General features: G+C 38.1%; 1 protein-coding gene across 5 annotated transcripts in view; it reads right to left on the bottom strand.

Annotated features, from left to right (window-relative positions):
* ATP2B1 (ATPase plasma membrane Ca2+ transporting 1) overlaps positions 1 to 27769 on the bottom strand; it is a 130531-nt gene that overhangs the window by 63022 nt on the left and 39740 nt on the right. For all 5 annotated transcript variants that reach the window (XM_086712681.1, XM_086712680.1, XM_086712676.1 and 2 more), the window contains exon 2: positions 8374 to 8799. In XM_086712681.1, coding sequence (XP_086568807.1) covers positions 8374 to 8581 — 208 coding nt within the window. In that variant the 5' untranslated portion in view covers positions 8582 to 8799. The remainder of the gene's footprint in view (positions 1 to 8373; positions 8800 to 27769) is intronic.

Below are 27769 nucleotides of genomic sequence, written 5' to 3'. Positions count from 1 at the left end.
ACACAGTTTGACTTTACAGAGCCAATAAATAAAGCCCTTTGAAGGAAAAATCAACTTGGTACCTTGCTTACAAAATTCTAGGAAAGCAGTCTTAAAAAGAGCTTAGATGGTTAATCACTTTTCTTGCTGCACTAATGCAAATAATCAAGCAATGTTTCATGCAAAGAAATTATTTTTACTATAAAAAATGAGGGTACTTGAAGAAATTATGTTTACCTCTTTGTCTGTATCAGATTCTAATCCTATTAACTGTCCTTGAGTTTCTGTTACATACTTGTAAATTGAACTGGATCCTGAATTCTAGCTTCCTCAAAAATCTGGCTACAACTCTCCAAAGTAACATTTCCAATTTTCTCCCACCCTTTTGATTTGGAATCAGTTTGAACAAAGACTGCCCCAAGAATCTAGTTGGAAAGGACTATACCAGCTCCTCCTCACCACTCAGATGGCAGCCAGACTTCAGGGACTTAAACCTTGAATATGTGTCTCACAGATGAAAAAGGCTCCACCTGACATTTGGCCCTACACAGATAGAGACCTCTGAATCAAACTGACTAGAAAAAGAAGTAGCTGACATAGAGGATGACTACTTACTCACCCTGATGCTTAATCAAGACTTCATCTCAAACATGAAACTTTTGTCTTTCCCTTTATTTTTTCAACTCTGGCACTGGCCTGGAAAGATAACATCTTCATCTGTTTCTCCCAGGCCTTTGTTAAGGAGGGGTAACTTTTGCCTTTCAGACTGTCGGATTTGTCATTTAAAACTCTTATCTATCTATTAACAGTGCCACCTTAGTGAGAGTGATTCATACCCCAACAGGATTTATGTTTATCTGGGGTGGTTATCATTCATTCACCTTGGGCCTATACAGCTAGCATATAGCAAAGCAAGGTCTCTTAAGCTACCCCTAACTTTTCACAAACCAACTCAAGCACCTTCCTTAGTTGAATCCCCTGCACTGTCAAATCAGAAAGGACCTACCAGGAGGTTTTATGATTCAGGGTTCACTTCTGTTAGCAGGGCCATACTTCCCTGGTTAGGAGTAAATGTGAACAGGAATATAGCGAGAAATCTCTCCTTAATGCTTAGAGATACTGCAGAATCAGTGCCAAGACAACACCTGCCCAAAAAAGAGCCTTAGACTCTTTGACCAAAGTTGATAATAGGTCAGTCCTTGACTAGCTTTTAGCTGAGCAAGGAGGTGTCTGCACTGTGGCCAACACCACCTGCTGCACCTGGATTAACACTTCTGGGGAAGTTAAAACTCAGTTACGTAAGATCATTGAGCAACCCACTTGGCTTAAAAAGGAAGTTGACCAGCCAACCTGGAATTTCCTAGTCAGCACTAGGAGATTTGGTGGCGGCAGTAGGACCAAAGGAGATTTCCAACAGCTTTGGGGACAAAGAGAAATACAGGCGTGGTACCTGCAAACCCTTTTTTGAGTTTAGTCTTTCCTGCTGTTTCCGAAGGCCATGAAAATAATATAGCAAACAGAATGTTAGCCCAATGCCTTGAGATGATCTCCAAGGTTTCTAAGCTTAATAAGATATAAATTTATGCATGGGAAATGCCTGACAGCTCCTCCTGCTATTTGCCCTGTTACTCAAAAGTGGCATCCACGGTTTCCACTTTCTACCCATTCCTCCTCCCCCCACCAAAACCCCCATGTGAGACATGACTCCTGGGAAAGGTCCTTCCAAGCACCAATTGACAAATAAAGAAAAATATTTCAATCAAAATGAATGATCTGATGCTTGATCAGTGATGCTTTCTGAGAAACATCTTAATCAAAAGGGGGAAAAGTGAAAACAAATCAAGGAAATCTGATTTAAAATGCAGTTGGGAAGCCATGAAGGGAGAGTTCCCATGCACACAGTGCTCATCTCAGCTTACATGAGCAGCAGGAAGGAGGAAGGTTTCCACATGCCTCAGTAATAGCAAACTGCTCACCACTTGCAGCCAGTGAGAAACCAACACAGTCTTAAACTCTTTTTCTCTAATACAATTATGTTCAGAACAACCCTCTTTAATTTCCTCCCAGAGCCTCGTACTGTCTTCCTCAGACTTATCTACAGTTTGCCATAATTTGCTTGTCCTGAATTACAATTCCCCTGCTATTCCTGAATAAACTCATCTTTGTTTAATTAAATTACCACTTGTTTTATTTAAGGTTAACAATCTCAGAATTATGTTCTTTTGGTTTTTTTTTCCCCTAGGTCTTAGCAACTGAGTGTGAGTGGGTGAAAGTTTCCTGTCAAAGTCCAGGCCACTTAAAAGACATATGTAATTGGAATGCCTGGGTGGTTCAGTTGGTTAAGCGTCTGACTCTCGATTTTGGCTCAGGTCATGATCTCAAAGTTCATGGGTTTGAGCTCTGCGTCATGCTCTGCTTGCTTGGGATTCTCTCTCTTCTCCTCTCTCTCTCAAAAATAAACATTTTAGGAGGGAAAAAAAAAGATGTATATAATGATTTTGTTAGAAAAGGGAAAGAGTATGCTTTCAGAAAGTAAAGCCTGGAAAGGTTGAGAAAATAAGATGCCTAAAACGAATCAGGCTTCTAGGCTGAAGGCTTGGGGTAAAAACGTGGACTGGAACTACAAGAAACACCAGAATCCGGATGACATGTGAAGTCTTAGATGTGCATGGCATCATCCAAGGAGAGTATACAAAGAGGAGTGTGCACAGATAAATGGAAACCTGAGGCCCACCAACATCTAAAGGAAAACACAGAAGGCTGATACATGACTGGCCAAATAGGAAGAAAGAAAACCCTAAGAATATTAAGAAAACCAGAACAGAATGGTTTGAAAAGGAAATATAAAAGTGCTTGGTTAGCTCAGTTAGAAGAGCATGCAACTCTTGGGGTGCCTGGGTGGCTCAGTAGGTTAATAAGCATCTGACTCTTGATTTTAGCTCAGGTCATGAACTCATAGTCATGAGATCAAGCCCCGTGTGGGGCTCTGCAATGACAGCGTACAGCCTGTTTGGGATTCTCTCTCCCTCTTTCTCTGTCCCTCCCCTGCTCATTCTCTCAAATAAATAAACCTTAAAAAAAAAAAAAAGAACAACATGCAACTCTTGATGTTGGGGTAGTGAGTTTGAGTCCCATGTTGGGGGTAGAGATTACTAAAAAAAATAAAAAATAAAAAAATAAAATAAAAAGGAAGTAAGTCTATCGCACTCAGAAAAGTGAACTTAACTCTAATATTATACTACTTCAGGCTCTATCAAATACAACTTTAAGAAATAATATATATGCAACAAAGTTAGAGAAGTAGTGTTACAATTACCTTCAAAAAATTCATAAGCAATGAAAACTAGTGAGCTGAGCAGGTATTCAATTAAATGCATAATTCTCTATTACAGCAGCAATAAATTTCCAGGACAAGGTCATGCAGGATTATCAATATCAAACCCTTGTTGGTAACTCTGTACAAGTATTAAAATATGCGTGGCTGGCATACCGTGGCGATGGGAATCCTTCCTGAGTGCCTGAAAGAGCTGTGCCAACCTGTATAACCAAGCACATCCATCAGAGCATCAGAGGATTCTTGCAGTCGCCTATAAGTCAACAATGATTCATGCTGGGCAGCGGATGATTTTTTTTTTTAGAGTTAAAATATATTTCCATGTGTGAATGTTAGTTTTCTTGTATTACATCATGAAGACCTGGTCAAAGGCACACCATTACTAACAGTCTTACCTCTAGGAGTGTGAACATAAACTGCCAGCATTATGGAAACATTAGTCAGCCAGAGACAATTACTGTTGACTTTACCTTGCTTTCTACCACACACCTCTTTTGTTTCTTTCTACCAGTTTCCTTTTCTTATTCCCTTTGCTTTTTTTCTCTCTTATACCTAATTTTAGCAACTACTACTTCAGAAACTTAGGGTCTCATTTACTTTCTTGCCTCTTTACAACGCTATGGAGCCATCCATGTCTCTTACAAAATACCACTCAGTACCTGTCTTTAATCTGTATACATTCATTATTACCCCTTATTTAACGTGGTACTACTGAATGATAAACATGCTACCAGGGCTAGAGACCTGCGTTCCAGAAATCTCTTTATTAGACAGTCTCCTCTACCATCCAATATAAAATATAACATAGATAACATAGGAACACATTAAAATGGAAAAGATACCGAAAGCTAGGTTAAAAGTAAAAGGATCAATAAATAGGATTTACAACAGGAATAAGAAAATCAATACAGGAAAACAATAAAGATAATGAAAAAAACTACAGGGATAATTGCATGTAGTTAGGATGTTGTAAGAAGGTAATTCTCTCATAAAAGTATATTCTTAGATTCTGATGACTCTTAAGAGAGGTGCTTTCTCTAATAGACAAAGCAGAAATATGAGGTGACAAGTCTTTATTTCAGTTAACCTTGAAATTTATACTTCTAATTCTTTTAAGAGTAGAGATGGCTACATTTTTAATATGAAAATCACATCTGGCTCAAAACGCTTCCTATTGATCAGTACACATTAAGAATGTCTCAAATCCAGTTAAAGGAGTACTCTGCTGGAAGACGAGCAGTAAATTAGCAGGCCAAATGAGGAAGCACACAGATACAACTTCCTGAACAGGGCATATTTTAAAAAGACTGACTGAGCAACAGAACCTTTATTAAACTCAAAATTGTTTTCACTATAAAACTCCTGCCAACAAAAAATACTATTTGAGAAGACAGAACACAGGTACCTCTTTCTTAATATTGTCAACTCTTATGCAAGTTGTATGAACTGAACTTTCATAACAGGCGATATAATATACTGGTTAAAAGCATGTAGCTAGAATGTCAAGGTTTGAATCCCTGCTCTGGCACCTTAAGAGCTGTGAGACTTTGAGTAAGCCGATTAACCTTTTTGTGTTGTGGATTCTTTGGCTGTAAAAAAAAGGTAAGGCTGTTGTGAGGATAAAGTGAATTAATATTTGTAAGTGCTAACAACAACCTACTGGGAACAAAAAAGCATTACCTATGTATTATTTTTGTTGTAACTGCTCTTAAGAAATGTCTTAAGCTGTTCCTCCTCCAGATTTTATAGCAATCTAATAGCCACATCCCCAATATTTCTGATTTTCCTTTTCCACTCACTTTTCTCTTAAGCAGACATCAATAATACACTATGCATTTCATCTAGCTGTCTTGTAAATTTGTCTCCCCCTTGTAAAAATAAGTCAGGGATTGTTTTATTGACGAATATATCTACCCAGCCAAGAAAAGTACCTACCACAGAGCAGGCAGAATATCCCAGCAATTCTAAGGTGCACATATTCTTACACTGTGTTAACACTGATGAGATTGGGATGTAACTTAATTACACATTTATAATTATCTTATGATTAAAACTGCCAACACTAATTCTTTCTTTAGAGGGAATAAACACCATATGGCAATTAAAAACCTAGATCTGATGAAAGACTATATGTATCAATGAATGAATTAATGAATGAAAGAATGAAAGAAACAAACTTCAGTTTTCCTAACCAAACTTCATGTTCTTTAAAAAATTATTTTAATCTCACTTTCCCTCACGATAAGCAGCTTATATTAACAAAAGAGTACTTATTGTCTGGATCATTTTCTTGGGCAAACCCCTGGCTGATTACCCCTGATGATGATTTATTCACTATCATTTGCTTAGTTGATCAGTGACAAAATGTTCATTAGCTTTCTTAATAAATTATTTCTAAATTAAACTAAAACTGTTCCTCTGGAAACAATATTCTTATGAAGGCTGGTGCTGTTTTTATTTAATCTTACAACTGTAAACACAAATATAATGCTTAAAATGGTTTGTTCATATTCTTTAAAAGACTCTTTCAAAATGACAACCTGTTTATATACAACCAGTAAAGACAAAAGTTTGTACAAATTTTAACAAAAATTCACAATACTAGGAAGAAGACGAGCAAGAATTTTCTAAGAATAAAAGAGGGAAACAGATTTCATATATTTATTTCATAGCACAAAGCAGCAACAATGAACATCAAATTTTGAGTGTTTAAGTGAATTATTTCTAGTAATTACCCACAGCTCCCATCATATTGTAAGAAAGATACATAACCATCTCCTCCCCAAATTTCAAAACTATTGTACTAAATGCAAAATTTTTCAGTTAACTTAATAAACTTCACTAATTAAACTAAAATCAATGTAAGGAGTACAGCCCAAAATAACAAAAAAGAATACAAAAAATAAAAGAAAGTGCAATACAAACTAATGAGAATCACGTCTATTAAAAATGAGAACAGACCATGTTGGGGTGTTAAGTTATTAGAAGACAAGAATTTTGATTAACTAATAGCAGAGGAATACAAAGACATGGTTGAAGGATGTGTAGTTAGGTGATGAAACTGAAGTTCATTATCACCTTTTATGAACAAACTATGTAATTATATTTGAGGACTTTTTATAATGTTTCCTATTAATTTGGTGATTATGAAACATCCAACAATTAGGTTTTAGGTTAAATGGATAAAGTACTTATAGTTGAATTAATGAATATACTGAGAACAGCACATCAATATACAATTCTCTAAACAGGATATAAAGTTAGCTAATATTTCAAAATGGGTTTGAATAATGAACAAGCTACAAATTTTGTTAAATTACTATCTGTTACAGTCCATGGGTTTGTTCCTGAATCCTAGAATTTACATCAACAACAGGGATCCCAGCTACCTTAAAATGGTACAGCATATTAAGGTATAACTAAGAAGCTCATGTTTCTAAGTAGTTCTGACTTAAGGAAAAGATCCAGAAGATACGAAGACTTAACAGGTCTTACAGAAAAAAGAACATACTCCAAGTGATCAAGGAAGCCCTTTCTAGACATGTGTGAATGATGTGTGAATGCTGATACTGGATTTGTCAAGATCATGCTACTTCAGAAAAATTAATTACCTACCACTTCTTTAAAACAATTAGGAATTTAAACAGCAATTCAAATGTGTATATATATATTTTATAGATATATAGGGTTAAAGAAATTTTTAATGAAATTTAAAATTAAAAAAATTTTTAAAACAATTTTGGAAGTAACTTTTTGCTATTACTTTTAATTTTGTGACAGTATGGCATTACATAAGATGCTTCAAAAAAAAATATTCAAGAAAAACATTTCTGGGGGCACCTGGCTGGCTCAGTTGCAAGAGCATGAGACTCCTGATGTCAGGGTTCTGAGTTCAAGCCCCATGTTGGGTGTAGAGATTACGTAAAAATAAATAAATGAACTTAAAGAAAGAAAAACATTTTCGCATAATTTCCCTGGAACTGGCTTTGGAATGTGTACTAGTCTACTTTAACTTTTACATTAATAACTGCCCATCCTTACTAAAATAAAGTACAATCATCAAACATTCAGCATATCTCTCTCCTTCGTTTGTAAACAGGAAATGCCTTTCTGAAACTTTCTAAACCTTAATTTTCTCTTCAACATGATGAATGTATAAAAGGTCATCTATCTCAAACCGTTTCAAAGACCATAATGCAATAAAGTCATAACTTTTCCTTTCTTGATTCTCAAGAAGAAACTTACTACAAATTGAGAATTATGAAAGCAAAGACTTCCTTGAAAAAGGCAAACTGAACATAATTCTAAGACTGAAAGTTAGTTTTTATTAAAGAAAATGTCTGCTACGTAAAAATTGGCATCTAATCTTTAGGATCTTCTGAACTAATTACTAAAGTTTAGGGTAAAAACAAATTGGTCAGCTACTGGCAGTGACAACTATTTTAAGCCACCTAATAAAATGAAGGATAAGTGAGGATTTATTTTCATTGAATCCCCTGGGTGGGTGGGTGGGGGGGATTCCATCCTCTATAATTCCAGCAGAAAGGCAAACTTGTTATTGTAAACAAGCAGCAATAACATGCACACTAGTACAAGTGTGCTAAAATATATAAATTAGGTGCGCCTAGGTGGCTTAGTTGGTTAAGCGTCAGACTTCAGCTCAGGTCATGATCTCACAGTTCGTGAGTTCGAGCCCCACATTGGGCTCTGTGCTGACAGCTCAGAGCCTGGAGCCTAACTCCAGGAAACTCCTGGAGCCTAACTCCAGTTTCCAGGGGAAACTGTGTCTCCCCCCTTTCTCTGCCCCTCCCCCACTCGTGTTCTGTCTCTGTCTCTCAAAAATGAATAAACGTTAAAAAAAAATATATATATATATATAAATTAATTTGCAACATTATTTCTTGATCTAAAGTTCTGTTAATTGCAATCTGATAACTGACTCATCTTAATGTCACTAAAATTATGATATAATCATACAATAACCAAGACAATATAAACATGTTTACAAATCTACAGTACTCTTCGTACAAAGAACTAAAAACAAACATAACACAACTCACCTTCATTGGGAGATGTTTTCAACCTGCTGCAAATTCCATAGACATCTCCATAGCTTTCCTGTATTTTTCGTAATGCATCTGTAGACCTGAGCTCCATGAGAGCCCGCAGCTCCGCGAGCGTAATTCCAAAGTCTCCATCATGGTTAGCTTCCTTCAAAGAGTTTTTTACTCCACTATATGCAACTGAGTTGTTTGCCATGTCGCCCATTACAAGTATTATTTATTAGGAGGAAAATGTTTCCCAAAAGACTCTAATTTTCACTTGATGTATTTCCAAGTTGAAAATTTTTTAAATATGAAAATCTTTCTTAAACCAAACACTCATTGTAGGACTTTCTAGAGCAGCATCAGCAGCATTTCCCAGAGAAGTATCTTGACCTTTGGCCCATGACTAGTTTCTTCATATCAATCATGAGATGTACATATCTGTAAGAAAATATTTAAAAGTTAGTAAAATCCATCTTTTACAGCATTATGCATATAAGCATATTTTCTAAATGTCATCAAGTAACTAATGAAAAACATCATAAAAATATTTTTAACTGTAGTCTCATGCGTGTAAAGTTTTTGCATGACAAAAGATCAAAGTATAACCACTAAATAAAATTGTATTTCAAGATATTAGATCCCATCGTTATTAAATGAAACTGCATTTCACATGACTGAATTTTATGTTTCCATTCAGTATTATGGTTATTAATAGTTATCATTAAGCACTTACATTCCAAGCACTATTTCTTTAAGTTCATTCCATTTAATCATCACAATGTAATCCCACGAGGTGTTATTAACTCTTTATTCTACTGAGAAGAGTAAGCCTCAGAGAATTTGAGGAGTTTCTGCACACCTAACAAATGCCTAAAACAGATGAGCTGTGATGTCTCCAACCCATGTTCCTTCTAATACGTGGACCATTCTCTCCAAACCTTTCATACAAAATAGACCTTGAAAGGGCACAAAGCACAACAAACACCCCACTGTGCTTTCCTGCAATTTTCCTTGGCCACTCTGTGACACCACCATCTTTTGTCTTCCTAAGACTATCTTCCACCATGATTTGTCACATGTCACCATCTCCATTCTTCCCCTGACCCGCCATCCAAAGAAATTCTCTACCCATGAGTCACTCTTTATTATTACTCTGGTTTTTTTTGCTGGCCTTTAGTATTATCTAAAATTACCGTGTTTGTTTATTTGTCAGGTTTGCCCATTAGTACATCCTGGGAATCGAGAACAGTGCCAGGCACATGGCAGACATTCAGTAAGTGTTTAAGCAATAAATGGATGCATTATGGGGCACCTGGGTGGCTCAGCTGGTTAAGTGTCTCACTTTAGCTCAGGTCATGATCTCATAGTTCGTGAGTTCGGGCCCTGTGTCGGGCTGTGTGCTGACAGCTCAGAGCCTGGACCCTGCTTCAGATTCTGTGTCTTCCTCTCTCTCTGTTCCTCCCCAACTCATGCTCTCTCTTTCTCAAAAATAAAAATTAAAAAAACTTAAAAAATAAATGGATGCATTACTTAAATTTTCCTCATAATAATTTCAAGTTCTCCTTGTACTCTAAACTATCCAAAGATGAGTGTTCAACTTTTATCTCCATCCATGTCCTTTAATCACCTCAACCTTTGGATTCATCTTATTCCCTAAATAGGTAACTCCCTTCCTCAGTCACCATTATTCTAATCACCTGGGCTTGGAATCCTAAGTCATCTTTGATTCCATTCACTTCAGCTTCAATCAGTCACTGAGTTAATTCTTCCTTTGAAAATCCCGTTTTACATAACCTTTTTCTTTCTCATTGTCAAGTCCCTCCTCCACAAATTATAATCACTACCCCGTAAATTCTCTCTCATTCTAATATTCCTTTTATCCAATGGCATGCTCTTTGCTGCCACCTTTTTTTTTTTTTTTTTTTTTAAGTAGGCTTCATACCCAGTGCAGAGCCCAATGAGAAGCCCAATGCAGGGCTTGAACTCACAACTGTGAGATCAAGACCTGAGCTGAGATCAAGAGTCAGACACATAACTAAGCCACCCAGGTGCCCCAACTGCTACAGTTAGTTTTTGAAACAGTTTTCACGCCATTATATCTAAACTTACAGGGTGAAAATACAGCTCTACTGCTTATGCCTGTTTGGCACTCAAACCTAAGCTTTATTTTATCTATTCAGTCTCTCTCCCTCCCCAAGTACCCACTCTTCAATATTTAATAAATAAGATGTTCAGTGATTGGGAACTAGAAAAGATTACTGGCAAGCACAATTAATCTTCATTTATTAAGCTGTTATGAGAATGTTTGTAATGGTATGTGGTTCTCATAGTTCAATATGCATCCAGATGCGTGGGCCTCACCTCCACAGTATAGATTCAGTAGGATTAGGGTAGGCTCCATCATTTGCCTTTTTTTTTTTTTTTAAATATTTTTTAAAGTTTATTGTATTTATTTTGAGAGAGAGACAGAGAGACAGAGACAGAGAATCCCAGGCAGAGCTTGAACTCAGGAACTGTGAGATCATGACCTGAGCCGAAATCAAGAGTCGGATGCTTAACTGACTGAGCCACACAGGTGTCCCTTCAACATTTGCCTTTCTAACAATTCCTAGGTGATACAGATGCTGTCAGTCCATGCAGCACACTGTGAGAACCAGTGGACAGGAGAATGGGTTAAAAACTTTGAAATTCATACCAGCTGGTTGAGGAAAGTTTCCTTGCCTTGGGTTAAATGTGCAAGGATGTGATAGCTATAGATTCTATAAGACAATCTCTTTCATTGCCTGCTTCCTCCCACTTCACAAATCCTCCCTGTTTGCCCAATTATTACCAATTTTACTCATCTCCTAGGAAAAGTGGTTCCCTCCTACTCACACATCAATTATTATAATAACTCAACTCCAAAATCTAGAGAGGGTGGTTATTTGATAATATCCCTGAGTTTCCAACCCCAATTTGCTGGCATCTGAATTATTATGTTAATCCTAAATAAATTATTATTTGTTCCAGAGATAAATTCCTAACGAAGTCTCTGTGTCGGAGGCATCTATGTCATCAGTCCTCTGGTTTCCTCCACAAAGAGGAATCTTCCTCAACAGTGGCTTCCTACCCCATCAATTACCACTGAGGTAAAACAAGCTGCCTGACAGATTTTCCAAAAGTAACTAGGCAGATGTGGTTTCTTCACCTTTCTGCCTTCTTTTGGAAGCCAGATGTCTGCAGAACTCATACACATCGGTCTGAGTTAGTAGGGTAGGGACAGACCCCCCGGTTAAAAAAAAAAACTACCACCGTTCAAAGTTGCTGGGGTGGGGTAAATAACTGTGCCTGTAGTTTGGGGTTCAACATTACAGCTTCCCTGTTGTCACACAAAAAACAAATCCTCCATTTCAGCTTCTGTCAATATTAAAACTAATATTTTTACTCCTATGTGTCAGTCGTTGCCTTTGCTCTTGACAGAATGCAAAAACGGGAGAAATGAGTGTTAAAGGGTTCTGTTCCATTTCTCAACAATAAGGGGACATATCAGAGCTAGGATCTGAATTTCTGTTTGTGACTCAAAAGCCATGCTCCCTTCCCTACACTGCCTCTACTTTAGGTCTTCACATTTATTAGATTCAAATAGAAATTGTCATAGGTCAAAAACAGCCAAATGTACCAGTTTATATAATAAAATCAGAATTCAAGACACTACAGTGGGTATTTGTTATTTGCCAGCTCAGCATCCTTTCCCCCACTTTTCAGCATAGTCCCACTTTTGTTTAGGGATCTGCCCTTCCCCGACTCTCAGTGTAGTCTCATGAGGTTCCACCCCACATCCAAACATTCCCCTGGCCATAATAACTGGTTCAGGAATGCTCATATGACCCAACAAAGGCCAAGAGGGCAAGGAGGCTTCTGCTGTGACTCTGGGGCAGAGACTTGTCTCTTCTTACTGAACTTAAATCTGACATGGCAAAAACCTCTGTGACTGGATCCAAAAGGGAAGGAAAGACAGAGGGGGAGGAAAGGAGAGAGGAAAGGAATGTGCCTGTCAGTGCTGGATCACTTGAGTCCCTTGGCCAATCCATGTCTCAAAGCTGTTCTATCCCTGGATTTTTTTAGTAATTTGTCAGTAAGTTCCCTACCGAGGTTGAATTTTCTATCACTCTGCAAACCACATAGCTTTGTTAAATACATGATTACCAATTATATCCAGTCCCCCTACTGTTTAAAGAAGTCCAGGCAAAAGCACCAAATGCAAAACGAGCCACTTTCCAAAAGAGGGCGATTTGTAACTACCTACAAGTTATATCATCAGGATGTGGTGTATTTCGGGATCTACTATAGCCTTCTCCACTATTTTCCTTTCTATCCACTTTCATTCCTCCATTCACTGAACTAGCGGACAAAGGTGCTTAGAACAATAAAGTTTTGTTGTTTATTCACTACAAAATGACAAGAGGGGGGCACACTATTTGAGATCGTGATACAACAGAAAGTAGATCTGTTTTGCTTTTCTGTGTTGTCTAAAAGATTTTGATCTTCCATTTGAAAAATTTATGAAGAAATCCTGTTATGTGGAAGCTGAGGCCCTAACAAGGGGGATTTTTAAAGAAAACACACAGCTACTCTATGGGGGCCTACTGGCCTCCATAACTTATCCCTGATCCCCAGATGACCTCTCTAGCCAAATGACTATTGCTAGTCTTTGAGGGATTATGAAAAAAGACAGAGGTAGTTTAAGACTGGAGTTAGGCAAAAACAGTTACAGTCTTCAAAAAGCAGGATAAGATGGAATCCAACTGACACATGAGCTTTACTATGAATGAGCAGGGCCCTCAAAAGACCAAAACATGACTTGAGGTCCTAGCAATGAGTGGAGCTCATAATTAATCACTAATTGCAATTTCAATTCCTTCTTTCACAAGAACACTTAACTTACAGAGATCATGAAATGGTTGTACGGACGTTATCTAGACTCAACAATGAAAACCACAAAGACTGCATATCAGAAAAACTCAAAGAAAAACAGGCAAAGAGTTAAGTAAATTGTGGGATGAAATATGAAGCTGGAGCTTCATTTCAGAGCTCTAAAAAGGATGATGATGATGATGATGATGATGATTATTATTATTATTATAACATAGTAACATGAAATTCTTGCAGACCAAGTATAAAATATGTGCTCCTGAAGTGTATTAGAACAAAGACGGACAACCTGGAAGACATTACTGGGTTCCTCATTCCTGACTTCTAAACTATTGTTGGTGATTTACAAACACAGTGTTTCTGTTTCTCCAGTCTATAGATGGCTTGAAGCTAGGTGAGCCAGCAAATGTTTGATGACAGAATCAGGATCCAGAAAGACAGGTAGGAATGAGAAGATATATTTAATTGTTACAAAATGCACTAACTTGATGTTAGTTAACACGAGGTAAGTGCTTCCACTGGGCCCCAAAGTGAGTATGTTCTTAGGCAGCAATGACAGGACTCTAACATCAATAAAGTTAGGAAACAGACCTATTCTGCTTTGCCTTGGACATACACACCAATAATATTACTGGCTCATCTATAAAATATAGATACAAAAACAGTACCCGTCTCTTTAAATGTGTTAATATATGGAAAACTATTTGAACTTAGCCTGGAACACAGTTAATGGTAAACACGTTAGCTACTTTTATTAAGAATGTTTGCAGATATATTCTACAGAGAATATCCCCACTCTCCTCAAATGAGAAGGGCCGCTGAGCCATTTCAGATGAGGAATGTTTGAAGGAATAAGATTTCTAAACCTAAAGGAAAAGATTCTATTTTTTTAATTAAAAAAAATTTTTTTTTAACATTTATTCATTTTCGAGAGACAGAGACAGTGTGAGAGAGGGAGGGGCAGAGAGAGGGAGACACAGAATCCGAAGCAGGCTTCAGGCTCCGAGCTATCAGCACAGAGCCTGATGCAGGGCTCGAACCCACGAACCGTGAGATCATGACCTGAGCCAAAGTTGGACACTTAACCAACTGAGTCACCAAGGAGCCCCAGGAAAAGAGGATTCTGATGATAGTCCAATATAAAAGAAACTCTGTTATACAGATAAAACATATGGTGACTCAATGTATCAAAAAGACTGATGAATGACAGAAAGAGAGGCACCAACTTCTATTTGTATTATACATAACAGGCCCACTAGACTTTGCACTGGTATGGTATGAACAATAATAATAATCATAAACAATCTTTAATAATAAAGAGAACACTGAAGAGTCAAGAAACTAGTGCATTTAAGAAATGGAGGAAACTTAGTCTAGGGGACGAATGACCTCTGATGGCAAACTTCAAACATTTGAAATTTTATAGTGTAGAAAGTGACTAGATAGATGTTGTGGAGTACTGGAGGACAAAACTAGAATGTAAACAGAGTAAGCTACAGACGAGTAGTTTTTGGCTACATAAGGCAGAACTCTTGTAACAAGTTATCCAAAATTGGAATAGGTCTATAACAGTTAATTTTACGGCAACCTGACTGGATCACAGGGCGCTCCGATATCTGGTTAAACATTACTTCTGTGTGTACCTACGAGGGTGTTTCTGAATGAGATTAGCATTTGAATAGGCAGACTAAATAAAGCAGACTGCCCTCCCCAGGGTGGGTGGGCATCCCAATTCATACAGGGCCTGAAATAGAACACAACTTGAAGAGGGACTTCAGAACACCTCTCAGCCTTCGTGCTCTGGCTGAGACATCCATCTCCCACCCTCAGACAGAAAATTACACCACTGGCTTTCCAGGGTCTTTGGTTTGAAGAAGGCAGATTGTGGGACTTCTCAGCCTCCATAAATGCCTGAGAAAATTCCTCATAATAAATCACTCTACGTATATATTTCCAATTGGTTCTGTTTCTCTGGAGGAACCTAGTAAAGGGCCCCTAGGTCAATGAGAACTCTCTCAGAGGCCTGGCGTTGATCAAGCAAGATACTAAAAGAATGTATGGTTAGAGTGCTCAATACCTAAAGACAGCCCATGCCCTTTTTGTGACAACTCTAATCTTTAAAATTCCAATCCTATTTTAATTTTTAAAAATGTTTTGAAGAGAAAGCACACACACACACACACACACGTATGCACAAGCAGGGGAGGGGCAGAAAGAAAGAGGGAGAGAGAGAATCTCAAGCAGGCTTTGCACTGTCAGCACAGAGCCCTACACGGGGCTTGAACCGTGAGATCATGACTCGAGCAGAAATCAAGAGTTGGACGCTTAACAGAATGAGCCACCCAGGTGCCCCTGAAATGCCATTCCTATTTTAAAAGGTAACTCCACTGGTCTAATGCACTGAGCATGTTCTATACACATACACAACTGACTTCCTGTCAGCATCCCATTCTCCACTGACTCTGTTCAGCTTTTAAAAATCAAGACTCCATTTATGCAAGATTACTTCAAAGACAACAAACCCCAGACAGAAAAAGTATTCTTTCTTGTACATGATGTATGAAAGATCATGTACATACATTCAAATTAGATTTGAACATCTAATTTGAATATCTGCTAATTGTGGTCATAAGCTTAGAAAAGTCATTTGATTAATTTCAATTCCAAATTTAAACAAATTGGTTATAAATCAGAAGTAATTTGTTAGAAGCCAATTCTTTTGTTTAAACTTTCATTAGTCTCTTTAAATGTCCACTGAATCAACTACAGATTCTCAAGTAATCTTGATTTTTTTTATATCACCCCAAATTCAGAATGAAATTTCAAAACATAAAAATTTGTACTCCTCAATCTTACTCTTCAATTTTCTAATACTTGTAGATTTTGTAACTATTCAGCACATGAAGTTACTTTTGATTTCATATACTCTTTCCCCAAAATATTCAGTTTTCTTAAGGTATCTACACTGAAACAGCTCAATAAATGTCTTTGGGATATGCTGAAATAAGGGTTTAAGTCAAATTTCTATTTCCTAGCTCTAGTTCTAATATATGTCTCATTAAATTTTTAAAAGTACAAAATTAGTATCCACAAAGGTTTTTAATCTATGACTGGCTTTATAGGAACACAAATTATGGATCTGAGGCTTAAAAAAAAAAGCTGGGGGTGCCTGGGTAGCTCAGTCAGTTAAGCACCGACTGATGATTTCACTTAAGGTCATGATCGCACAGTTGTGGGATCCAGCCCCAGTAGGGTTTTGTGCTGACAGAGTGTAGCCTGCTTGGGATTCTCTCTCTCCCTCTCTGCCTCTCTCTCATTCTCTCACTCTTAAAATAAACATTTAAAATAAATAAAAATGGTTTAAAAGTTGAAGCTAAAGATAGATTTTTGCTCAATTAATAAGAGAATAATTATTTAAAAGTTTCTAAGTCAAAATAAAATACTAACCACAAACAAATTTTAAAAGGCCATCATTCTGTTAAAAAAAAAAAATGGTTACAAAGGAATCATAGAATTTAACAGCTGAAAGGGATGTTGATCAAATCCAGTTGCTCATTTTATACCCGTAGAAACCAAACACACCCATAATCTTCTACTTCCAAAAAGAATAAAAATGCTTATAATAAAAGAAAGCAAGCATTGAATACTCACAAAATCATTTAAAGAAAAAAAAAAAAAAAAGAGTGAATGACCAAAATTAAATCACAGGATAGATCATAACAATGTACAGGTTGTAAAGAGGCTACTCCATGGAAATAGCTGGCATTTAAAATTGTGCTTCAAAGTGGATACTGACACCCTAGCTGTTAGACACAACATTTGACTGACAAAAAGCTAAAAAATTGCTTTTGACTGCAGTCTTTCAAAAAGAATACTCACGAATCTTCATTTTCTTAAGTTTCTTTTTTTCTTTTAACATAAAAACTAATCCATCCTCCTTTGTAGACAAGTAGTTGGTGAGAAGAGGGATAACCAGGTTTGATAGCTGTTTCTCACTGTGGCTGCTATTGGTGCTTTCTTGTCAGTGCTAGCTCACCAATGAAGAAATCCAGCCTGGCCCGCACCGCTCCATTAGATAATAGGAGTGATCTTCTGTCCTAGGGACAACCTAAAACTTGCCACTTTGAATGCCCCTCTGGAAGGCTGGATAGTAGGACTACTATATAACTAAGTGTAAATTTAGGCCCATTATACTTAAATTTATATAAAGGCAAAAACCCTGCCTTTTTCATCTTTAATCTCCCATATCTTACCAAGAGGTACCTATGATCATTCAAAACATAGTCACTTTGCAGGGGAAAAAACAAAAAACAAAAGAAAACCTTATACCTGATTCACATCCTACAAATGTAAAGTCTTCCAACAATGAAAACAATTTTTAAGAAGAAATGATAAAAATGTGCTGTAAACTGAAATAATGTGTAATATCAGATTAATGATAGAAAGAAGATGCTTTATCCATAAGATGCATATCAAAGAACAGAAACTTCAAGATCAAGAATGGTCACGTTTCTTTTACAGTTTTGTTATGCTCAGAGTGTTTTAATGAAATAACGTGAGCATAACAAAACTGTAGGGACCAAGGACCAACTGTAAGAACCAAGGGATAACTCAATTTTAATATTCTCTGAACTCACACTTTTCATTTTTTAAGAGGCTCAAAAGAAAGCACACACACTGCATGAAGGAACATAAAGACTATAAAGCTTGTTTAGAAAAGTAATTTATATCAGGTGAGTAAAGAATGATACATATAAACAAGATTAAATTTACCAAACATGATTTCAGTTTTATAGAACTGATAAAAGCAGAAAATAAACATTGTCTACAATGTCTGATTTATTGGTCTCACAGGATTCATAAATACCATCACTGTGTCTGAGTTGACTAAAATTAGTCTCACTCCCCTCAGTAAATTACTTATCATCTACTAGACTCTTCCAGAGGCAGAGACTAAGTACAATACTTTGAAGGGCAAGTTACAGCTGCTGTCAGTGATAAATTCAGCAGGACCACTTTCGCAAATCTCTCAGGGTGGGCAACAAGTAGATTAGAAGAGGCACTAATTTGTTCTTCTCTTATAGCTTTTATTGCACAGCTGCAATGATATGTTTACCTCTCTGTCTTCCCCAATGAACTGGGAACTCAAGGCAGGATTTGTGGCATTTAATTTTAACCCCCAGCACTGTCTGGAATACTATAGATGCTCCATATTTATTGAATAGAAATGTTCCTGTTTGAAACTTAAGCTAAAAATCAATTTGGAAAACCGGTTTTACAACTGTAAACAAAGACATTTTAAATAGAGCAAAAGAAAACCTCATAACCCTGTGTTTAAAATAATATGCTAGGCACATAGGGAGTTAAGAGTAGGTCATAGTATTCAAGGAATATTCACGCCACCTTGATATATAAGATATACAAGCTTAACTTTCCTTTAAATCCTTTCACATAATATTAAAAAGTACTTAAGATTTTCAAAAGAACTATACAATGACTGCTACATAACAATGGTTTTTAACCAGGATCCTATATCCTTGAGGCTATGAAAAGTAATAATGCTGAGTTTCAATATTTCATAAACCCTGGAGTAACTGATACATTTACTTGAGAAATCATTTGTTAGGATTACCCATACTAAATTAAAATTATACCAAATCAATATGGTAGTAAGGTTAGCAACTAGTTCTAAATAATACATAAAAATCTCACCCAGTTGGGGCCAATGGATAACAAAATCCTGAACTCCATACCTAACATCATCTTTTCTGAAATTTGCTATTTCTACTTCATCTCCAATGCACAGATCAACCCATTCCAGGCTAGCTGCTTCTGTGCTACATCAAAACTACTCTTCGAGGTGACCACTGACTTCTCTTGTTCTAAATCTAAAGGGCATATTTAGTCCTTCTTATCTAACCTACTGACAACCTTTGCCACTGCTAACCACTCCCTCACTCCTGAAATGTTCCGTTGCCTTCATTTCTCTGATGCTCCATTTCTGTTCCCACCACACTGCCATCTCTGGCTGCTTGTTTTCGTTTTCCACTGCTTGTTCCTATTCTTGAACAATTGTCAAGGGAGTCAGTGGGGAGGGGTTGGGTGGCACTGTAAGCCTGACCATAATTGCTTTCATCTGTTTTTAGTGAGAGCATGAGATCAGTTTATAGATAACAGTTAAAATTTATTTGCATGTGCATTTACAAGGTTTATTTTTTTTCTGTCTCTCTCATATTTGGAACCTCACAATTCAATTAAAATGATAAAACCACACTATAACCTTCTGGCTCAAAGTGTGAATGAAATCACCTCGTTTCCTTTTCCTAGCCTGAAACACAGCCCCTATTCCCCCACCGCCTTTAGTTTATAAAGAAATATGTCAGCCCAAAGAAGAGATTCTATAAATTGATGATTCATCCTCCCTCCCCAGGGCTGTAAGACAACTACTCTTGCTTTTGATGGCACAGATTGTTTATGCCAACAAAGTACTTAATTAAGCAGAGTATGTGATAAAATTTTAATGTGAATGATCCCAAACACAGATATCTTGAAGATCACTATAGGTATTTTTGCTTTATGGTCAAGTCAGTTGGAATCCTCTTATTCCAAACACTGATGATATACCCCCTATCTCTTAAAAAGTTGTTCTAATTTGCAATACTGATGATACCCATATATCTTAAAAGGCTGTTCTAATTTTGCAAAGTTGTACTTGATATAGTCAAAAAACACAATCCTTCTGAATGTGCCACAGCTTGGTCACACACTGGATTATTAAAAGCATTTATATACTAATTCTACATATTTCAGATCAGTCATTCTCAAACTTCAGCATGCATCATAATCACATGAAGGGCTCCTTAAAAGAGAATCGCTGGACCCCACCTGCACAGTTTCAATTCACTAGTAGATCTGGGGTAAGGAGCAAGAATTTACATTTCTAACAGCTTCTCAGGTGACGGTGATGCCGATGCTGCCTGCTACTGATCTCTGGAGAGGCACTATTGTAGATCACTGTGCCCTGAACTTCGACTGTTGGATTATCACTTTAGTCCAAAATTCCCTGGCGATAATATAAGCAAATTACTCATGGTTCCTCATTATGCGATTCTCAATTTGCATGAATAATTGAAAGCAGATCATTTCTAAAAATATTCTGTGAGCTGTTATTTTAAATTGCCTTGATTTTTAATACCAAGTATATTGATATACAAACACTGAAAATAATTTTTCATTCAAAGAAATAGAGACTCATACTGTTTCATTTGAACAAATGTAAAATGACTTTAAACACCTAGAAGTATTAAATTTTAAGGAATTTAACAGAGAACTATAATTTTGATACCTACCTTCTCCTGCTGTTCCCCCAAATAAACTAGACTTTGTTTTGTCCTATTCTATTGTTCTATCTAGGCATTTCAGGAACTCTCATCCTAAGAGGAACAGTTTGCTAGTAAAAGGTAAGCCTTTGAAAAGCTCAAAATCAAGGAAAGTTAATTTTATATAATCCTGTACAGCTTACCACCAAATGTAAGAACATATTATATCTCTAGTTATACATGAGAACGAAATGTTCTATCATTTTCTAGTTTCACTGGTTTTGAGAATTTGAACTATAGTCAAGGAAGAGATTTCTAAATTAAAACACTGTTTTTCCCCCTTCTGTTCAGGAGCAAGAAGGCAATATGAACACTTGAATGTCACACCAGCTGCTCCATCAGCCTACTCAGTCCTTACGAGCTTCTATCCTGTCAGTTCACAAGAACCTACACTTAAATGCTTAAGGAAACAGGATGCTCATTATGTCACGAACAAGCTCACAAAAATAAAGTTGGCAATATTTAGGGAGGCAGAACTCTTATCTGTAAATTTAACATGAGCTTTCTGTTTTCTTAATTAAAAACTGTAAATTTCAAGGAGTTTTTATCCCAATATTTAAACAACTGAATGCAGAAATAAGGAGAGACAACACTTTCCCATTTCTTTATCTTCTTTTTCTTTATTTACACGGTTTGACGGCTGGTGGTTTTTTGCAATTTCCAGCTGTAGTTACTAAAGAACAGCACAGTAAATCAATACCCACTTTTGCAACACATTCAAAGACTGGCTAAAAAATAAGGTAAGCGGTATTTTAAGAGGATGTTAGGCAAGAATCTGTCTTAGAGTTAATTCACCAAAGTGCAAAGAATAATGGAAAGCAGGGTATGTGTTGAACCATAACCACTCCATGACTACCACATGAAAAGTCATCTTCATGTGGACGGTTTTATCTTCAGGACTTCTCCAACACAACTGATCTCTACTCTCCTCATTTACATGGAACCTCCTGTACACATTCTGGCCTCCATGCTCAAAGGCAGTCAAGACCTCTTCTGATCATACCGGCTTCCCTAAAAAAGTCAACTTCCCAGTAGTCAGGGACTCCAGTATTGCTCTCATGTCTCACTTGCTCTTGTATTCTCCCGCTACACCCATCCGGCTCATTAGCTACCCCTGGACAGATATACCGTCTGGCTGAGCAATGCTGGTTACAACTTTTAAAACTGAGTTCTCAGGTCCACTGGAGACGTATTTTTCTCCGTTGTATATGATCCACTGGCACATATGTTTCCCTAGCATGTTCCTCTTTCTATTCCAAGTCTCCCAAATCACTCCAGCTCTTGTCTCTATGCAGGCTACGAGAAGTCTACTCCAACACTTTACTTCCTTGATTGTCATTGCAAGCCACTGCCACCACTTCACACAGATTCCTTCACTTAGCTTAACCAATATTCAGATGCATTCTACCACACGGAAGACTGTTCCCTCCCCACCCCCCACCCCCTATCCCCAAATAAGCCTCTCCTGGATTCTGTTAATCAAACAAGTTGTCCTTCCCCACTCCACCTTCTTACCACACCTCTTGATAAGATCTATCCTTATCCTTCTCACCATGAACCCTGGCAAACTGGGTCCATCCTCACATTCCTGAGCTGGCTACCTGTGGTAAGATTTGATCTCTGGCTTTCTCTTAGTCTTTATCTTCCTATACACCTTTGTGTCATTTGACAGTACTCTTCCCTCTTATCCATTCTGTTGCTTACTTTGTTCTTCCCGGCACTTCAGAAATCCTCCTCAGCCCACATTCCTTGGCTTTGTTTTTGTTTTCCTAAGATGGCTAGATGGAAGACTGGTCTTTCTTGGGCAGAAAATTTAGGGCAGATCTCATCTGCTCCTGGCTCAAGTCTGGCCATTAGGCCAGTGCTATCAGATGGGGCCACAATGGTGGGCTGATGTCTTAGGATGCAGCAGGCTCAAGCCATGGCAATTTGGAAGAGACAACTCCTCCCTGGGACCTGTCTTATATGACAAGGCCAAGGGCAGGGCACTCACTGTGCACAGAGGTTCATCTAGCCCACCGCCTGTGACATCCTCACTTATTAACCTGCCTGTTGTCTCACCAGGAGGGGACTCCTCCTGGCAGGAACTGGGTGAGGACTTTTTACTTTGGGATGTTCAGTGCCCCAAACAGAGCCTGGCATGACAACACACCCAGTGAGTGACTGTAGACCAGAACTACACCAAAGTTGGGTGTGAAATTCTCAGAGACTGTAGTTAGTTGAGATGTTGAGAAGGAAGAAAAGGGCTGTTCTTGCTGCCATAACCAAATACCACAGACTGGCTGGCTTAAGCAACAGAAATTTATTTTTTTTCTTTAATATTTATTTAAGTAATCTCTACACCCAATGTGGGACTCGAACTCACAACCCCAAGATCAAGAGTCACACTCCTTTGGACTGAGCCAATTAGGCATCCCCAGAAATTGATTTCTCGCAGTTCTAAAGCCTACGAAGTCCAAGATCAAGGTGCCAGCAATTTGGTTGCTGGTGGAGAACCAACCCTCTTCCTGGCTGTGGACAGCTGTTTTCTTGCTGTGTTCTCAACAGTGTCTCCTGAGCCTCAGTACAGGACTGGGCTCACTTTTAGGGGCTTGTCTTGCTGTAACTTGCTGGGGGGGGGGGGGTGCTGTACATCACCTCTCTGTGCCTCAGTTTCCTGTCCTCTCTTTTTATTCCTTCTTGTTGTGCCTTGATCTTTCTCTCTGCTGAAATGGGAGTGCTCTGGTCCTTCTGGATTCTGGAGTGAAGGTCAGCTGGGGGCCCACACCTACCTTGGGTGGTTAGGAGAGGAGCTGCATGTGACCAAAGACCAGATTCTCTCACTTTTCAGGGGGAGTTTTCTGACTGTGGGTGCAGCATGGGCAGAGACTCCCCTGGCTCTCCTGGTGGGGTCAGGGGCTAGGCTCCCCACTAAGCTGGGGGGTCCTGTGCCAGTGTCAGTCCATTGCTCTGACACTAAGGTCCTATTCCCAGGTATCCCTCCTTGGCTTTTTTAATCACTACTATACTCTAAGTGAGGTTATCATGCAGGGATCCATGTGCAGACCTCTTTTCCCTCGTGGCAGCTGATACCACAGCATGACCCACATCTAAGGCCTTGATCAAGCTCCAGGGCCATGTTTTCAACTGTTAACACACAACTCCATTTGAATATCTTACAGCACAAACTCAACCATCAATATTAAACTTATCACAGTCACTCCTAAACCTGTTGTTCTTCTCTGAAGTTCCTATCAGTCCCAAATATGTCAGTATTCCCTATGTCCAAGGCTCCTTCTTCAAGGAGTTTACAGACTAAATGAGGGATAAAGACAAGTACACAAGGAAGTCCAATTAAGTGTTAGAGAGCTCATCATAAAAAAAAGTGGTGAACGCACAAACAAAGGATAAAGTGTTAAATGAATATGTGGCTTCAAGAAAGGCTTCACTGTCTAGGACACATCTAAACTGAGGCAGACTGGGGCCTGAGTGGGAAGGAGATCAAAACACAGAGATGTGTCTGATAGCTGATATAACTGAGCACAGGACAACAAGGAGGCAGCAAAAGTGGGTGCTGATACTGTGATTAAAAAAACAGTATCAGGGCGCCTGGGTGGCTCAGTTCGTTGAGCGTCTGACTTTGGCTGACTTTGAATCAGGTCATGATTCACGGTTCATGAGTTCAAGCCCTCCATAGGACTCACTGCTATCAGTGCAGAACCCACTTCGGATCCTCTGCCCCCCCACCTCAAAAATAAATAGACATATATTAAAAAAAATCTATTTTGTACCTCTGGAGGGCTTCTTGAAATTCAATCTTCTTTCCTCAAATACAATGTAAGCTTCTTGAGGACAGGAGCCACAATCTGTGCTCTTTTTATAGCTCTTACAGAAGTGAGTAATAAATTACTTAACAGTTCACTTGAATAAAAATGGATAAGAGTAAAGCTGACATTGTGAAAAGATAAATGTAATTAAAGTCCTCAAGTTCCTCTAACAGAAAACTGAAATAAAGTCAACAGGCACACACATAAAAAGAAAATAACTGAAACTTCAGGTTAATATAGCACTGAGAGGGGGAAAACACAGTTTTCAGAAGGTCCTGACTTCCTAATTCTTTCTGATAACTTTTGAATACACATGATTTAAATCACCTCATAAAACTAATGAGAGATATGCATCATCTTTTGAGTAGGTCAGAACACGTCTGATTTCCTTTTGTAGCAATCACGGCAAATAAAACGAAGGGACGAGGGAGGGAGAGATCAGAAGGAAGTACTTTCAAGGCAGTGACAGATCCCGGGCACCTTGCAGCCTGTGAGCATCTTCCTTCTGCAGAGCTCTTCAACAGAGGACGTGGGGATGGGGACAGCTTCAGCATGGCTGTCTTTACCAAATCTGCAAACTTCCTCTCTTCCATTTGTTTGAGTACTGCTCTCACACTCCCCACCTCCTTTTTCTTTGGACAAGTTTCAAATAGCAGTCTCTTACTGCCGTTTTCCCTAATGAATTTTCCCTAATAAAAGCTGGCCTCTTCCCTTTGCCTTTCTATGAACTTCTCCTTCAAGGAACAGTTAACATGTCCTCTCTATCCTGATCCCATTACATGAAATTAGTCTGTGTGTTTCTATCTACATCTGTAGTCTTTTTGAGACACTATAACATTCAGTATGTACTACTATAATTATTTGTATGCACAGCTTTCGAATGTGCATACAGTCGACTTGTGCATACAGTCGATTCAGCTTGACTGAACTGTAAGCTCTGAGGGCAGGATGGTCTTGCCCATTTCTGTATCTCCTGATGACCACTAGAGCAACAGCACCTTGCCATGGAAAGTACCCCTACAGGATAACTGAATTGAACTGGAGCACACAACACAATGCACTGAAGACAGTGGTCCTTTAGTAAGGCCCATCGTGGGTGCCAGCAAATGAGAACCTCAATTCTAGAGAAGCAGAGACTCTGCCATCAAGAGGATGCCCAGCTCACCACCATACAGTAGGTACTCAGCAGGTTCATAACATCTAAGCTTTTCATCCCAGCACTTTCCTGCAATGGCTGAATGACTCTGGATAATTTACTCCATGTTTCAGCTTCCTCGTTTGTAAAATGGGGATAATATCTATCTCCTAATTGGTGTAGAGATTTCAATGAGTTAATAATATGAATTATTTAAAAATCATCCCCGTTTCTTAGTGCCTGGCACTTAATAGTAAACATTCAATAGACTATAACTATTTAATTGTTATAATTAGCAGTAAGAGATTTTAAATTAGTTTCCAATAAACTGTCATATTTAGCACACATTATATAATACTTATGTTAGCCTACCGACAAGAAGACACATAATACATATTTGTTAAATAAATGAAAACCTTTAATTCAGTATTTCAATGTGATGTCCTTATATATAATGACACCTAACAGTATTTAAGAGTTAAAAACCAAGAGGGCTGTATCACACAGCCAGAATTTTGTAACAGCTGATCTACAAACCAGATTGGTTGACTTTAAAAAAGAACAGGGGAGTGACACTCTAGAGAGAAAAGGGTTTTCTTCTTAAAATTAAAATTAGATGATTAACTATTGAAGATTCTTAAAAACTTAAAAATAACAGTTAAGAAAACTAAACACCAACCTGGAAAAACTCTTTTTGACACAAGCTTCATGGGGAAAACACATAAATACATCTATCCAATTATTATAACCACTTAGAATTCACATACTATAAATAGACACGAACCAGAAAATAAGAGGGAAAATGAGCTAATTTGTCAGATTATTTTCTTTCCTAAATGATTTGGCTGTTATTTAAGAATATAAAACTGAAGAATTTCCCTTCAACTGTTAGGCATTCTGACTTTGATCTGTCAGCATTATATTGAAGTTCCAGTGCAACGAAAGAATTTACCAACTATGGTTTTGACCCATAATATCCACACCAACTTTTTAAAGTTAATGGCTATGATCTAGAGTATCATGTACAGAAGTATACTAAGCAGCAAACGTTGGTTTAATAATCTTAATAACTTTAAGAATGAACTATGTAGGGGCTCCTGGGTGGTTCAGTTGGTTGAGCGTCCAACTCTTTTTTAAATAAATTTTTTATTGTTTATTTATTTCTGAGACAGAGAGAGACAGAGCACGAGTGAGGGAGGGGCAAAGAGAGTGGGAGACACAGAATCCGAAGCAGGCTCCAGGCTCTGAGCTGTCAGCACAGAGCCTGATGTGGGGCTTGAATTCACAAACGGTGAGATCATGACCTGAGCCAAAGTGAGTGGTTCAACCGACTGAGCCACCCAGGCACCACGAGTGTCCAACTCTTGATTTCAGCTCAGGTTGCGATCCCAAGGTTGTGGGATTGAGCCCCACGTCAGTCTATGATTCCCACGCAAAGCCCGTCAGAGAGAGAGACAGGGAAATCCGAGTTCCCTGTCTTGCAGCTATGGAGGCTCCTCAGACCCGCTCATCCCATCCCAGGACACCAGGCAGACCCAACCCTGGTGGGAAAGGCTGTCCCCAGCTCAGCACTGCACACGTGGGCTCCAAATGCTTCTCCAAATCCTGCAGTTTCACATGAAGCAAGAGAGGAGAAACTCAGAACACAAACTGACAGCGAGAAGACAAGAAAACCCAAGCAGCTGTACATACAGACTGTCACTTTCCACTTTTCACACTCAACATGGAACCTACTTGAAATTCTCTCTCTCCCTCTCTCTGTCCCTCCCCTGCTTGTCTGCACACATGCTCTCTCTAAAATAAAATAAATAAAAGTAAATAAAAATTCACTATGTAACTATCAATCAAGGAAGTACAAATGATCATGCATACCTTCAATGTTGACCTGGGCAAAAAAAAAAAAAAAAAAAAAAAAATGAAACTAAATGTAAAGAGAAGAGGAAAAATGACACACTACACAAAAGCATACATGCAATAATATAAGAACTTTCTCTGAACTTGATCATAAGAAAGGGGGCATAATGGTTCAGCCCTTTGCATTTAAAGGAAATGCTTCAGCACTTGTCAACAGACTTAGCCTCTCATAATAGGAACTGTTGGAACCATCTGGGAGGAATTAAATTTTAAAACTAGTATATTAGATTAAGCCATATGAGACTGCTATTTTTATAGATGAA

Source organism: Puma concolor, chromosome B4, assembly GCF_028749965.1.
Source record: "Puma concolor isolate L17-30 chromosome B4, mPumCon1.1.hap2, whole genome shotgun sequence".
NCBI classification, from domain to species: domain Eukaryota; kingdom Metazoa; phylum Chordata; class Mammalia; order Carnivora; family Felidae; genus Puma; species Puma concolor.
This window is presented reverse-complemented; position numbering and strand designations above follow the sequence as displayed.